Here is a 13,623-nt window from a genome sequence, read left to right as displayed (position 1 = left end):
TCTTTTCCAAATCCTCACCCAGGGACCGTCATGCTTTAAGCTCCCATTGGGTTCTGCCGTCGCAGCCCAGAGCGGCAGCGCATGCCTGGTGCTGGTGCCAAGGCTGAGCAGCCAGCGTCGCCTGCGCTTCAGGGCTGCCTCCCTCGTGCTTCAAGTAAGGGTCTCCACGGAGGAGGCTTGGCGGGAGAGGCCTGGGCCCGGCCTTCGCCCATTGCCCATCGCCCTGCTGCCCAAGCAAACGTGGGAAGGAAGGCTGAGCGGAACCAGACTTGGCTGCACAGGCTGCATGTCTCGGTACACCTGGGTTGCGGCTGCAGGTGCAAAAGACGTTGACGGCCCTGCTGGCTGGACTCTTAGGGAGAATCGCTTCCAGGGAGTCGTTTTTCTAATTCAGACAGGCAAACGACAGCAAAATGTAGCATGCCTGAATCTAGAGGAGAGTGCCAGGAGTGGCATTTAGCACAGAAAATATGTGTGTGTGTGTGGGGGGGGGCTCTTGCAGAAGCAGGGAGGGAGACCAGAGGCAAAGAGAGCTCAAAAGACCCCCTCCCCACAACCCCCAAGTGCCTCAGATGACTCTCAGGAAGAGGCTGGGCCCCGGAAGTCCTCCCCCCCCAATTCGATCCAGAAGACAGGGGCACATTTTCTTTCAAAGCACCAAACGTGGGCACTGTGCAGCTGGTATTTACTGCCACTCAGCTGAACCGCGAGGCCCTACCATAATTACCCTGGCGAGTCTTGTTCAGCACATTAACTGGTACCAGGGGAGGAGAGACAGGGGTGGCACTGAAGGCAGCATGGCTGGCCAGCTGGCTGGAGAAATGGAGGCTGGAGAGCCCTGGACATCTCCAGCAGGATAGCAAACTGGGCGGCATGCACCCCTTTCCCTGGGGGGGGGAGGAGGAGGGGGGGATAGAGTCCTGTTTGGGTCCCATCCATTGAGCACCCCCATCTCAAAGGGGCCCTCTGCACTGCGTGGCCTCTGAAGCAGGTTTAGGTGGGCCCTGGTTCAGGCACTCTCGGAGGGCTGGAGTGGCCATGGGCTTTTTCCCCCCCGCTCTCCATTTGTTTCTAAGCATAGCCCAGAGTTGTTATGCAGTCGGACAGCCTCGCAAATGTGACAAACAAGCAAGGAAATAAATAAATAAACAGTTTGAAACAGCTTTGCAATCTGTTCAGAGAACTCAGACTTTGGGGGTAAGCTAGAAATAAAAGCATGTGGCCTCAGGATTCCTTTTCTTGGGCTTCTTTTTATCATGTAACATGCGTGAGTGTGCGCACACACCGAGAAAACCCTCCCTCCCCCGAATTGGACCTTCAAAGCATGGGATACCTTCAAAGGGAGGATTCTGTCCAGTAGGAAGGACTCTCCTTTCGGCTCTTGGGCCCAGAGAAACCTGCAAACACCGCAGCAAAGAACTCCAGAAAATCTGAAGTGCAATCAAAAAAGAGAAATAATTCTGTACGGCATGAAAAATGTAAGGTATGGGCTAGACCACTGAACACAATGCAAGCCGAGCTGACAAATCTAGTAAACCATTCCTGCAAAGGTCTGTGCTTTGTCTAGATGTCTTTACATCACCGCAGGAGGCTAGCTAACCTCAGCCAGAGGTTGAAAAAAAAAAATGGCCCGGAGTGTTGGACTTGGTTAGGGCTTCAACGAAAAACCACCAGGAGGTTGGAGGCTGAGCTTGGGGGGTCCCAAAAGCCACACCTTTCCCCATCATGGCCCAGAAAGCATCACCGATGCATTCCAAAGACACCAATGACTTAAAGGAGTCCCTTGTTGAGATGGGAGGAAGGAAGGAAGGAAGGAAGGAAGGAAGGAAGGAAGGAAGGAAGGAAGGAAGGAAGAAAGAAAGACAAAGGAAAGGGAGGGAGGGAGGGAGGGAGGGAGGGAGGGAGGAAGAAAGAAAGAAAGAAAGAAAGAAAGAAAGAAAGAAAGAAAGAAAGAAAGAAAGAAAGAGCTTTACCTGCCATAATTTTTAATATGCTCAATAATAATAAGCACAATTTCCTTTTAAAAGTTTAAGATGGTTGCCCTTTCTATCAGTGCTTCACAAAAATCAAGGAAATCATGATGGGAAAAGCGCTGTGAAATCCCACTTCATTTGGCCTTGACTAGGAGGAAAGAATGAGAAATCTGATATATATATATAGGCGTTAACTCCCTTTCTGACATGTTCCCAGGGGGCAGATCCTGTTTTCCCTCCCCTTGCCTGGTCTGTTTTCAGATCCTCAGAGGTCCGAAGGGGCAGTTTCTTTTCAACAACAGAAAGGGGTTTCTCAACCTCAGAAACTTTACTGGTGTGTGGATCCCAACTCCCAGAACCCCTCCCCCCGCCAACTGGTCCATTTCCCCAAAGGGTCCTTTGCAGAGAGCAAATATTCCCTTTCTCTCCCTTACCTAGCAAAGGGCCCCAGTGGTTCCCAGAGGATGGCAGCCCGTGTGTGCAAGCAGCAAAAGGGGGGCTGAGCACGGGGGTGGGGGTGGGTCAAAAGGGTTCCTACCCAGGCCAGCCAACCTGGGGGGGGGGGGGCTCTTTTCTTTTTCTGTTTTTGAATCAAGTTTTATTGATTTTTTTCTTTCACACCCACCCACATAATTTATGAGCAGAGTATTGACCATATCATATCTTATACAACTTGTCATCTCCCAATACATTTTATTACATAGTTACAATTTCTGCCAAAATATTTTTCCCATACTTTTTTATCTTAATACTTCTATGCTTATTGTACAAACAATATCTTCTTCTGCCCTTAAATTCTAATTTCTCCATTATTAATCATATATATTCTCTTTTCACTTTCATATTAAATCATTCTTCATCTTAATAAATTTAAACATGTTTGGGGTAGCCTTTCTCCCATTTCATCTTTTTTATTTTACAACAATCCTTCTTCTCTCTTTCCCTCCCCTCCCTTCTTTTATCCTTTCCTACTTTCTTCTTTCCTCCTCTCCTACTCCTTCTCTACTTCCCCTTCCTTTCTCCCCCTCCTCCTTTCTTCATCCCTTTCTAACCTTCTCTCCTACTCTTATTTCCCCTCCCTTTCTTCCTCTCCTTTTCCCTTTCTTCTATTCCTCTCTCTCCTTCCTCTCTTCTCCGGGGAGGGGGCTCTTTCAAGAGACAGACCAGGCTGCTGGTCCATGGACACATGCAAGGTTTACAGAGAGCACAACAGTGGCACACACGCAGCCAAAGAGCTCGCTCTGCACCACCGAGACAGGCAGCAATGAGACCCCTACTTGGCCCCTTTAAACTGTCACCCGAAAAGAGCTGATCCGCCTTCACTTCAGAAGCTCTTTATTGACTTTCAGTTTGTTCTGGGCCTTTGTCCAGGATCTCTGTGGATCTGTTTGGGCTGAAGATCCCAGATCCACAGCTGGTCCAGGCAGCGGGGATGCCCAAAGGCAACTCCCCCCCCCATCTGCTTTCGTTCTGGGCAGGGCACAGTGTGGGGGCCTGAATAAGTCCCCAAGGGGCCTTCCTTCCTCTGCTTCTCCCTCGGTCATCACCACCACCAGACCGGTCAGGCCCCTGGAACCGCCGTCCAGAGCTCCAGGGCAGTTGCAGCAGGAAGCCCTCCATGGCCGCCATGGGTCAGCCACGTCCTGAGGCACAAACAGGGATGGCTCGGTCCCCAGCTTTTGGCCACGGATCAAGGATGTGCACTTCTTCCTTGCAAGTTTCCATGACCTGCTGGACACCTCCTTCCCGAGGGTCCCACGTGCTGTTTGAGCCTGGCTGGGAAAACCACAGAGAGCTGCCCCTAACAGCCCCCTCTCCAACCCTTGATGCCCTGATGTCCATGGCCACCCTGGCAGGAGACTCGGTTCCCGGGCAAGAGGTGGGCAGGAAGGAGGGACTTCCCTGATCTCACAGCCAAACATCCAGACTGTTTTGGACCTCAAGTCTCCCAGCCCGTCTGGCTGCTGCTCCTCTTTGGACTGAACAGGCAAAGGGAGGAAGGCAGGAATCCCCCCACCTGCCCCCCCACTTCCAAAGCCTAGCCCAACCTACCTTGGGGAGTCCCTTCCCTATCTGCCATTCGCAGCCCCTGCCTGAAGAAAATGGATTTGCCCTCCCCCCCCAAAGAAACCCACCATTGCTGAGCAGGATCTTCATTGGAATCCTCCCCCCATAATTATTCTTCAGGATGAGAAGCCTCAAACCCCCCCCCCCTCCCTCAGGTGGCTGTGGAGGATTTTTATGAGAAAAAGGGGAGAGTAGATTCAGGGCAACCCAAAGGAAATATGTCAAGTTTAGTTACTGATTAAAACTAAATACAAAACATTTATTTTTTCTCTCTCCCCTCCCACCCACCCCCCATTTCTTTTTCTTTTTCATAATCATGTTGGTGATTTTAGTTCAGCCTCCTCAAAGGAAATAAATTACCCTGTGTGGTATCTTTTCCGTGCACTCTTCCCTTTTAGTGGGGTATCTCCTCAGAAGACATAAACGCTTCCTTCCCTCACAGCCCTCCCTCTGGGGGGGGGGGGGAGAGAGAGAGAGAGAGAGAACACACCCGTTTAATTACAGGCTGGCGTGCCAGGTTTCTATTACACTTCAAAAAAGGGAAGGGGTTCAAAGAGGAACAGTTTTAGATTGGAACAAAAATCGCTCTTGGCTTTTTTTACGTTTCGATACACAGATGTGTTCTTTCCTGGAAAACAGGACTCTGCAGGGTGGATTTTCGAGACAACCGGAAAATGCAGGCTGGCCTCTAAATTAAACCAACGGCAGCAAGAATAGGCTGGAATCAAGGTCTGTCCTAGGAGAACAGCTCAATCCTGTATTAATGCACCACCCCTGCACCCCCCCCCCAGCCAAATATCTCAAAGCAGACAGACTACAGATCCCATCGTCCTCCAATGAACTGCTCTCTGCCCTGATTCCCATCGGGGCAAAAGAGGAATTTGCAGGATCAACACAACCCTGACAGACGCCACGCCAGGCTGACCTCTCCATGCTGAACTTCCCCTTCCCATATTTGCAATTGCTTCCAATTTAATCATTTAATTAACAGGCGGTGTTTACCCCTTCAAAGTATCTTGTTAGCGAAGTCGCTGCGCCAGAGTGCCAGGCTTTCCCAGAGACACAAGATGCCAACGCCGAGATGTCCCCTCCCCCCCTCAAAAAAAGCCAGTGGTGGCAACCTTTTCTCCTGGTCCAGCTGCTATAAAGCAGCCACAATAGGAAGAGCGGCAATAAAACAGGAATGGCAATACAGGCATCCCCTGGAAAAGCCCGTTTCAATTGTCTCCCTCCCTCCAAGTCAGAAGAGCCACTTCAGACATTACAGAGGAGACCCCTGTGCGAAGGTCCATGCCTGGCACAAGCTTTGGTTGTGTTGAATGCAGTCGCTGCAACCCAGAAGTGAAGGTTAAGGGCTTTGCAGGGTCCACAAACCACGATGGTCACAACCTGTGAAATGGTTAAGCCGTTCAAGTTGAACTCTTGGCCCAAAAGCTTGAAATGCATCCTAGCAGACATGGGCTATATACCCATGAAAGCAGTGGTCACCAAGTGGTGATCCACGGACCACTGGTGGTCCGTGAGAAAATTTTGGTGGTCCCCAGAAAAATTATTTGCATTTTTTATATTGCACTAAATACTATTTATCTTTTTTAAAAAAATCGTATTAGTGGTCCACGGGACTTAAAATTATGAATTTAGTGGTCCCTGAGATCCGAAAGGTTGGTGACCCCTGCTTTAAAGCAGCCTCATCTTTCTTTAGGCCTGGCTCCTGACACTCCTGGGCCCCCCTCCAGATCATCACAGCCTTACGCACCCAGAAAGAAAGGAAGTCAAAGCAGCAAGGATCCAAATGTAATTGCCCACTCCCATTGTGCTGGATCGGGGGTGGATGGGCGAGGAGGAGTGGATTGAGGGCAGCCACTTGGGACTGGTGCAGGTGCACCTCAGGCCAGGAGTGGTCAAGAGCTCAGTTGGGCCACTTGAGACCACCTGTAATTGGCCTTGAAAGAGCCTCTGTTGCAGCTTCCAGAGACCCCCAACCGTTGGTGCCCAGCTGCAGTTCAATGCCCAGCTTGGCCCAGCTTTTAGGACAAACAGCAATTCCCCAGACTCAAATTCTAGGGGTGGGGGGAGAACCTTTTCTTGCACAAGACGGGCGCTTCCCTACAGGGGCTGGCAAAGGCCTTAGTGCCCAGGCCAGGGTCACACAGCAGGCTAAGTCCACCCCTCAGAAACCAAACGGCAGCTTGACCTGAAGTCAGGCTGTCTCAGGGTGCCCATGCCAGGGAAGCCTGGCTCACCAAGGAAGGGCAAGAAGAGGCACAGGGCAGCCCCCGCCACAGAAGGAGTGTCCCTGGGCCCCAGGAAGGGGGAGGGGGCTGGGAGACACCTGCCCCCTCCCTGCCTGCCAGTCACCAATCCTTTCTCCCTCCTTCCCTGCAAAGCAGAAGCCTCTCTTCACAGGCAGGCAGACTTCCTCTCCGTAACAGAGGCCGGAATGGAGGAAGACGCTTCTGAGCGGTCAGAACGCAGCTTCCCTTCGGATATCCAGGGGAAGGGAAGGGTGGAATTCCGGGCGGATGGTTTTGTGCTGAGTGGCAGGATATTCTTGGCCACCTGATCATTCCCAGAGCCAACCCCTCCCCTCCCCCACCCCAAAATGCCCTTCTCCCTGGAAAGAGGTTGACAGAGCTGCTTCTCCATTTTCCTTACACCAAATGGAAACATGCAAGAAAAAAGGCAGAGTAGGATAATGGAGCCCATCCTACCTCGCAAGGCTGGAAGGGTGAGTTTCTAGGCCTCCTCTTGGTCAGTTCTGGCCCCCAAACTTCAGAGCAGGGACCTGAAGAGCTGCCAATTGGCAACATGTCGGCCTTTGCCCGTGACTCCTAAGGGCCATAGATTTGAAGCTCTTTCCATATTCAACCTTTAACCAGGCGTCTCTGCCTTGGTTGGGGGGAGGGGGGGGCACATGTGATACCTTTCCCGACTCTCTTTTCCCTTTAAAAAAGCATTGGGAAAAAGTGAGGGCCCCCATCCCTTGGGAGGCAGCCTGTCCGCTTTTGAACAGGCAATTAAGAAAAGATAAAGAGTGCATCTGTACTAAAATGCTTCAGCCTTTTCTGCAGCAAATGATGGAGGTTAAGGAGGAAGAGGCTTCCTGGGTTGTTGTGGTGGAAAAGCCCCCTCCAGCGCTTGGAACAGGAAGAGACCCTTTTTGGCAAAGGCGGCAGCAGCAGACAACTTCCTTCCAAGATTGCTGGCAACCCCCTGGGGGAAGGTCCGAGACCCCCACAGAGGGCTGGAACTGCAAAGACCACCCCCTTCCCAGGCCTGCTGAACCTCCACTCCCACCAACTGTGCACCACAGGCTCAGTGGAGGGACTGGAGCCCCTGAAGGCCACGCCTGGCCTGCCCCACCACCTCCCTCCCACACGTGCCCACTGCAGTTTTCTGGGTGCTGGGCCCTGGCACAGAGCAGCAGACCTCAGGAATGGTCGGTTGATGCCAGTCTGCAGGGGGTCGGACCCTCCTTAACCCCCTTCGGCGGCACTAGGGAGTCTCTCCCAGCAGAGAGCCCCTTCTCCTGCTTCAGCTGATTTCTGAGCTGGATCCCCATCTTGTGGGAGGGGGCTCAGCCTCTTCTTCCCCCTTCGGTTAGCTCCACAACCATTTCCTTGGTTTGCTTTCCATGGGCACCAATCACTCTCCCACACACATTTTTTTACAATGCTTCCCCGAGAAGCCCCAGCCGAGACGCCCTCATGGCTCCATCTGCCAAGTCCTCCCACCCGCCCGCAAATCCCAGGAAGAGGCGATTTCCTAAGCAGATTCAGACTTGTTACTAGAAAGATAAAACAGCGGAGAGACAGATCCTTGAATTCGGTTCCAAGCAAGATCGCCTCACAATTCAGCGGGCAGGCCCTTCCCGGTTCCTGGGCGGGGAAGGGGGGCACCCTGCACCTCCCAACCGCTTCCCCAGCGGCTCCTCTCTGCACGTTGGTCACTTACACCCCACGGGCATGGGGGGGGGGAGCAAGTAGCCAGATGCTGCCGCCGCTTCCACCCAGAGCCTCGCGCCCCATGACGTCATCGCTTCAACCCTTCTCTGCACAAATTCCCGGCCTCCCCCCACCCGCGGAGGGCTCCTGGTTCTCCCTCCGAAGAGCCCCCCCCCGCCTTGGAGGCCGCTCCGATGCCGCCCCCCCCGGGCACCCCTAGGCAAGGGGGCTCCGCGGCCCCCGCAAGCCCGGCCGCTCTGCCGGAACACCCGAGCTCCAGGAGCGGCCCCGGCGGGATCTCTCCCACCAGCCCGGCGGAGCCCGCGCGCCCCCGCCGCCGCCTCTCTCGGCCAACGGCCAGGTTAGCGGGGAAGAGCCGCTAGCCAGGAAGGAAGGAGGCAGCCCGAGCAGCGAACCCGCAGCTCGCCAGGCCGAGCGGAGCCGCCCGCGAGCAGAGTCCCCGCCCGGTTGCAGGTCGGCCCGCAGCTCCTCTCGAGAGCGCGGCGCAGAGACGGGCGCCCACCGGGCAGCCTGTCAGGGAGGCCCCGCGCGCAGAGCAGCCCCCGTGCCCGCCCGCCTCCCCGTCCCCGTCCATTCCGTAGGGACGGCGCTTACCTTGCAAGCTGGGCTGCGCGGGGTCCGGGCCGCCTCCTCCCGCGGCCATCTCGACGGCGCAGGGGGGCCCGTCGGCGCTGAGCTCGGCCAGTCTGCGGCTGGCGGCGCCCAGCTCGGCTCGCAGGGCGCTCACCTCCTGCCCGGCTGCCTGGAGCGCTCCGTCGATGCGCAGCGCCAGCTGCTGGTTCCCCTCCATCATGCCGGCGATCTTGGCCTGCGGGGGGGACAAGGCGGCAGGCTTAGCCGCTGCAGCAGCCGCCGCATGGCGCGCCGGGCCCCGCCGTCTCCGCCCGCCGCTCCCGGGGCCGCGACGCCCGCCCGCCCGGCGGCTGGGGCTGCTCCCGAGGCCGGCGGCGCGGCTGGCAGAAGCGCGGCCGGGGCGGGAGGCGGCGGCGGGAAAGGAAGCGCGGCGGGAGGGGAGGAGCTGCCCGGCCGTCCCGCCCCCGGCTCCTCCCGGCCCGCCGCGGCTCCTCCTCCGGTCTGGCCAGAGCAGCGGCGGCCACTCCCCCCCCCCCGCCCCGAGGCTGGGCTCCCCTCGCGGCTCGACCTCACCGGCCAGGGGTGGCGCTGCGTCCCGAGCGGGCGTCGGAGGAGTCCGCGGGAAAGGCGGCAGGCGCAGCAGCGGCCGGTCGGGGTCGGGCCGGACGCTCGGAACAGCCGCGCGGTGCGCCCGGAGCTCGGGGCCGCGGAGGGGAGCGAGAGCGCGGCTGGCCGGTTCGGACTCGGAGCTCCTCCGCTTCTCCGAAGCCTCGTCGGGAGCAGCGAAGGGAAGCTGCCGCGGCCATTCCCGGCGATGACGCAGCAGAGACCCCCCCCCGTTTGCCCGTAGCGAAGCCCCTGCGGCCCCTCCAGGCCGGAGCCCAGCCCCGGAGAAGGTGCCGGCGCCGGGCAGGGAAGTCTCCACGCCGGTGGCAGCCCCGTGAATTTCCGGGGTGCCAGTTCGGTAGGGCCTGCCTGAGCACATCGCGACGGTCCCCGGTGCGCTGGTGAGCTTCGTTTGGCTGAATTCACACAACACGCTAAACCAAATCCTCCGTTTCCAGAATTCCCTGAACAAAAGTTAACCGGCCTTAATTCCACCGGGGTTAGAAATCTGGGTTGTTGGGTTCACACAGCATAAGGGTTGGGTCGCACAGCCCGAGGCTGGGTCCTGAAATTAAGACATTGGAGACCCCACCCCTTCAGGAAGAGTCTCTGGCTGCAGAGGCAGGGCAGGGGGTCCTCTACCTATGACCACAGTTGGGAGCAGACTTTCCACTGCTAAGCAAGGTAAGTGAGGCATGCCCGATTTTAGGACCTTTTTTCCATGGTTGTTAAGTGAATCACACAATCGTTGAGTGATCCCCAGACTTTGCCTGTTGCTGGCTGGGAAGGTCACAAATGGTGATCACCTGACCCGGAATCCTCCTTCCACCCCCAACCCCACCCCGTGAAATGCAAATTTTTTTACTACCGGTTCTGTGGGTGTGCAAGATCTTCATTCCCACCCCACTCCAGGGGAAGGATACTGCAAAATCTCCATTTCCACCCCACTCTGGGACCAGCCAGAGGCGGTATTTGCCAGTTCTTCAAACTACTCAAAACTTCCGCTATTGGTTCTCCAGAACATGTCAGAACCTGCTGGATTTCACCCGTGCTGCCGCCCCCTCGAATTCCTCCCCTCTCCCCTTGGAGCAGAATCCATTCAGAACAGGTTGCCCCAAACCTCGAGGTTGCTGGGAGGGCGGATTAGACCAGAGTGAAATGCAGCAACTCAGATGAGGACTTCACTGCCATAAAAATGCAAAGAAGCCACAAACCACAATTCCTCATCTATTGAGGCCGAATTCACACATCGCACAAAGTCACAGCAAAACAACAACATTCAAAGATTGCAATCAGTTAAAGTTCACTGGACTACGGTTTCTGAACTTTGCACAATTGGTCAAAACCTAAGTTGAGGAATGCTACACCACCACAACAAGAACAACCCCTCTCACACCTGTCAGCCCACTCGACTGACCCACGCCGCGTGATGAAAACCTGCCTTTGAATTCCAACCATCTCAATCCCAATACAATTAATCATAATAATTCATACCATAAACGCTTGGCATTCGTAGCGGCCAGCTAGCATAGGGCCAGTCAATGGTTGGCAGCAAGATGCCCACACTATGGAGTTGGCAGCGGGTTCCCTGCCCTGGGGCCATAGGCTGGCAGAGGAAGAGCCACAGCTGGCCCTGGAAGGGGCTCCGCCTCAAGGAGCAGCTACTGCTGCAAAGAATCCTCCCGGCCTTTAAAGGGGGTCTTTTTGCATGGGGCAGAAGAACCCCCCCTCCCCCACTTAGGAGGCCTACGCTATTAACCAGCATCATGTGAGACCCTGTTAAATGTAACCCTGATCTGCATTTTCCGAGACTCGAGCAAGGTTGCTAAATCTAACCCACGGCTTGGATAAACCAGGCTGAGTTCAAGGTAGGACTAACCGTTGCAGTTCTTACGCCTGAGAAAGCACTTCTCCCAGTCTGGGCTCACACCACCATAACACTGAACTTCAGTCAGGAAAGTATTCACACAACACTCGCTGAACCCGGTCACAAAAGACCCACTGGCTGCGCTCGAATAATGTGCAAAGGCTGGGGTTTTGTGGAAATGCAGCCTTGCACCAACACAAAAAGTTATGCAAGGAAAGTGTGTCGCGGCTGATGGAAACGGCCCACATCACACAATGCATGACAACAGTGGCCCTCAACCTTTTGGGCACCGGGGATGGCTGGCTGGAGGGAGGCTTTTCCGTGGACCGGAGGAGGCGTGGTTCCACGTGCTGCCTGCATTCCACTGATGGGGCTTCGCTTGTTTGCACAGCCCGGTTTTTGGCATGCCGCGGCCCAGTGGCAATCCACAGACCAGGGCTTGGGGATCCTGCACTACAAGGAGGGCACATCCCTTGGCTCCATTTTCTTTTGGTCTTCTGTTGGGCGCTGTGAGCTTTACCACCCCTTTGCTCGCTGGCTGGCGGGGTCCCTAACCCCCCCACCCCCTGAGTGCATGCAACCCCTGCAAGGGTGACACAAACGGCAGCACTTAATGGGATACAAGAGTGAAAATTATCGAATGCACAGGGGAGTAATCACGTCAACTGCCTAATTCCATTTTAATTAAGCTTACATTGAGATTAAATGAAAATGCATCAAGTTCAGGTTTTGTCCAGGCTGTCCCCATTGAAGGATGCCAGGGACGGGCGAGACAAGGTGGGTGTGACTGGCACGAGGCCGGATCTGCTCTTTTCCCAACCTGTGCGTTTCCCCCTCTGTGGGCAATACACAGAACGTGCGTTTAGATGTAATTTATCAATCAACCAATTGGTTAAAATGCTAACAATAAATCAGGTGGGTATTCCTGGCAGGCAGTTGGCAGGGGGCTGCCCTTCTCCCCACACCTTGCAAAGACAGACAGGGCAGCCACCTCGTGCACCTCTTAACCAGCTTCTGCTGAAGCTCCAGAGATGCCAGTCCTGCCCTCCTCCCCAAGAGTGGAGCTGTGCCAGAGTCATCTTGCTCCGGAAAGCCCGCCGTCTGGATCGGGGCCAGTCTGGCACTTGGTTCGCTCTGTAGTGCTGCTTGGCTCGCTTATGCTTGGAAGTTGTGGGAAACGGGCAGTTTGGTAGAGGGGGAGTGAGGTGTGCTGAACCCCCCGTCAAAGGAGGAGACCCATACTCAGCCCAGTCCAACCCACAACACCCCCCCCCCCAGCCTCTCTCGGCTGCCTTCAGCCAAGGTGGGTCCCACCTGGAGCCAGACTTGTGCATTTGGCGATGCAAGACTTGGTTTGGGGTGCCCTTCCCTTCTGCTGCTTTCTGGCCAGCATCCCATCTCATGGCCAAAAACATGGGGGAGCCAATGACCATTCCCCCCCCCCAACTCTGCCTGCATAACCTGCAGATCTCATTCAGGTTGTCCTGCGGAGGAGATGGAGCCCCAGGTGCATCTGGGTGCCCGTGGGGCTGCCCCTCGCTTCCTCCATGGCGACTCAGAGCTTCACTGCCTTCCTGCTGAGCGGGGGCTGAAGAGATACCTGCGGTTACCCTGACAACGGCCATCTTCCCATCTCTTGAGGAGCGCTGGCAATGGGGGACCTTCTCTTCCCCCCTGCAGGAGTAACCCAGTCCTGCCACCCCCCTCAGGAGGAGAGGGATGGCATCCGAGGGAGCCATCCGGGAGGGCTCCTGCCCCATAACCGGGCAAAAGGCTTTCTGCTGCTCTCCAAGAGGCTTTAGCGGCCTTTAGCAGTCCTGGGCCGCGGGGGAGGGGCTTTCACACCCCACTCCCTCCGCCACAGTGTAGTTGACGGCACTTCCAGAGGCGACCCCTCCTTCCCACCTCTTGGCCGTCTCATCACTAAATCAAGGCAAGAGCTTCCCCCCCCCCCCCCACCCCAAGTCTCTTTCCTGAAAGCCTTGCAAAGCAAATTCTCCTTCCTTGACTCGGATCAGGACAGGGGGCTGGGGGGGGGGATGCTGTTTTTCCAGCTGGAGGGGGAGGGGGCTCCCTGGCTCCCTTAACTGGCTGGCTTTGTGTCTGCACTGCAACTCCGGCCAGTGACTCCTCCTCCTCCTCTAAGCAGAGTTAATGGATTCTCGCCCTTCTGGGACCCAAGGAGCTTCCCCTCCCCCTCCCCTCCGGCTCCCCTGCCAGTGCTAACAAAGCTCATGTCAGGGGATTGTTTTATGCATTCAAAATATTTGCTTGGGATCCAATGGCAGCCGTACATGGTATGGCACCAATGGCTGACGGTGGCTGCAGGAAGCCAGAGCGGCTTCTGCTCGCAGGCAGCTCAACGGCCACGTTTGCTGGAGGGAGGGGGGCAGAGGGGGGTGCTGGGCTCCCTTCCTCTGACCTTCGAAACAGCTGGAATGCTTTTAGGAGGCTTCCCACCCCCCCTCCCCGCTGGGCCAGAGCCACCCATCCCCTGATGACATCAAGGCTGGACTGCCGTCATGCAGTATTTCTGGGGCTGGCCTTGGAGGCCATTCCAAAAAAGAACTCC

General features: G+C 55.9%; 1 protein-coding gene across 6 annotated transcripts in view; it reads right to left on the bottom strand.

The window, feature by feature from the left end:
- The window catches only part of KAZN (kazrin, periplakin interacting protein), a 70,268-nt gene that overhangs the window by 36,941 nt on the left and 19,704 nt on the right, over positions 1–13,623 (bottom strand). For 3 of the 6 annotated variants that reach the window (XM_087879423.1, XM_087879422.1, XM_087879424.1), the window contains exon 3: positions 8,600–8,813. The exons of 1 other annotated variant lie outside the window; for it this stretch is intronic. In XM_087879423.1, the coding sequence (XP_087735549.1) occupies positions 8,600–8,813 (214 nt within the window). Of the gene's footprint in view, positions 1–8,599; positions 8,814–9,151; positions 11,925–13,623 lie in introns of those variants that run through there. 2 more of the 6 variants (XR_015730084.1, XM_087879425.1) reach the window with 2 other exon arrangements.

Source organism: Pantherophis guttatus, chromosome 15 (assembly GCF_059756535.1).
Source record: "Pantherophis guttatus breed Tessera chromosome 15, ASM5975653v1, whole genome shotgun sequence".
In the NCBI taxonomy this organism is placed as follows: Eukaryota; Metazoa; Chordata; class Lepidosauria; order Squamata; family Colubridae; genus Pantherophis; species Pantherophis guttatus.
The sequence above is the reverse complement of the archived record's forward strand: the minus strand, read 5'-3'. Positions and strand labels throughout refer to the sequence as shown.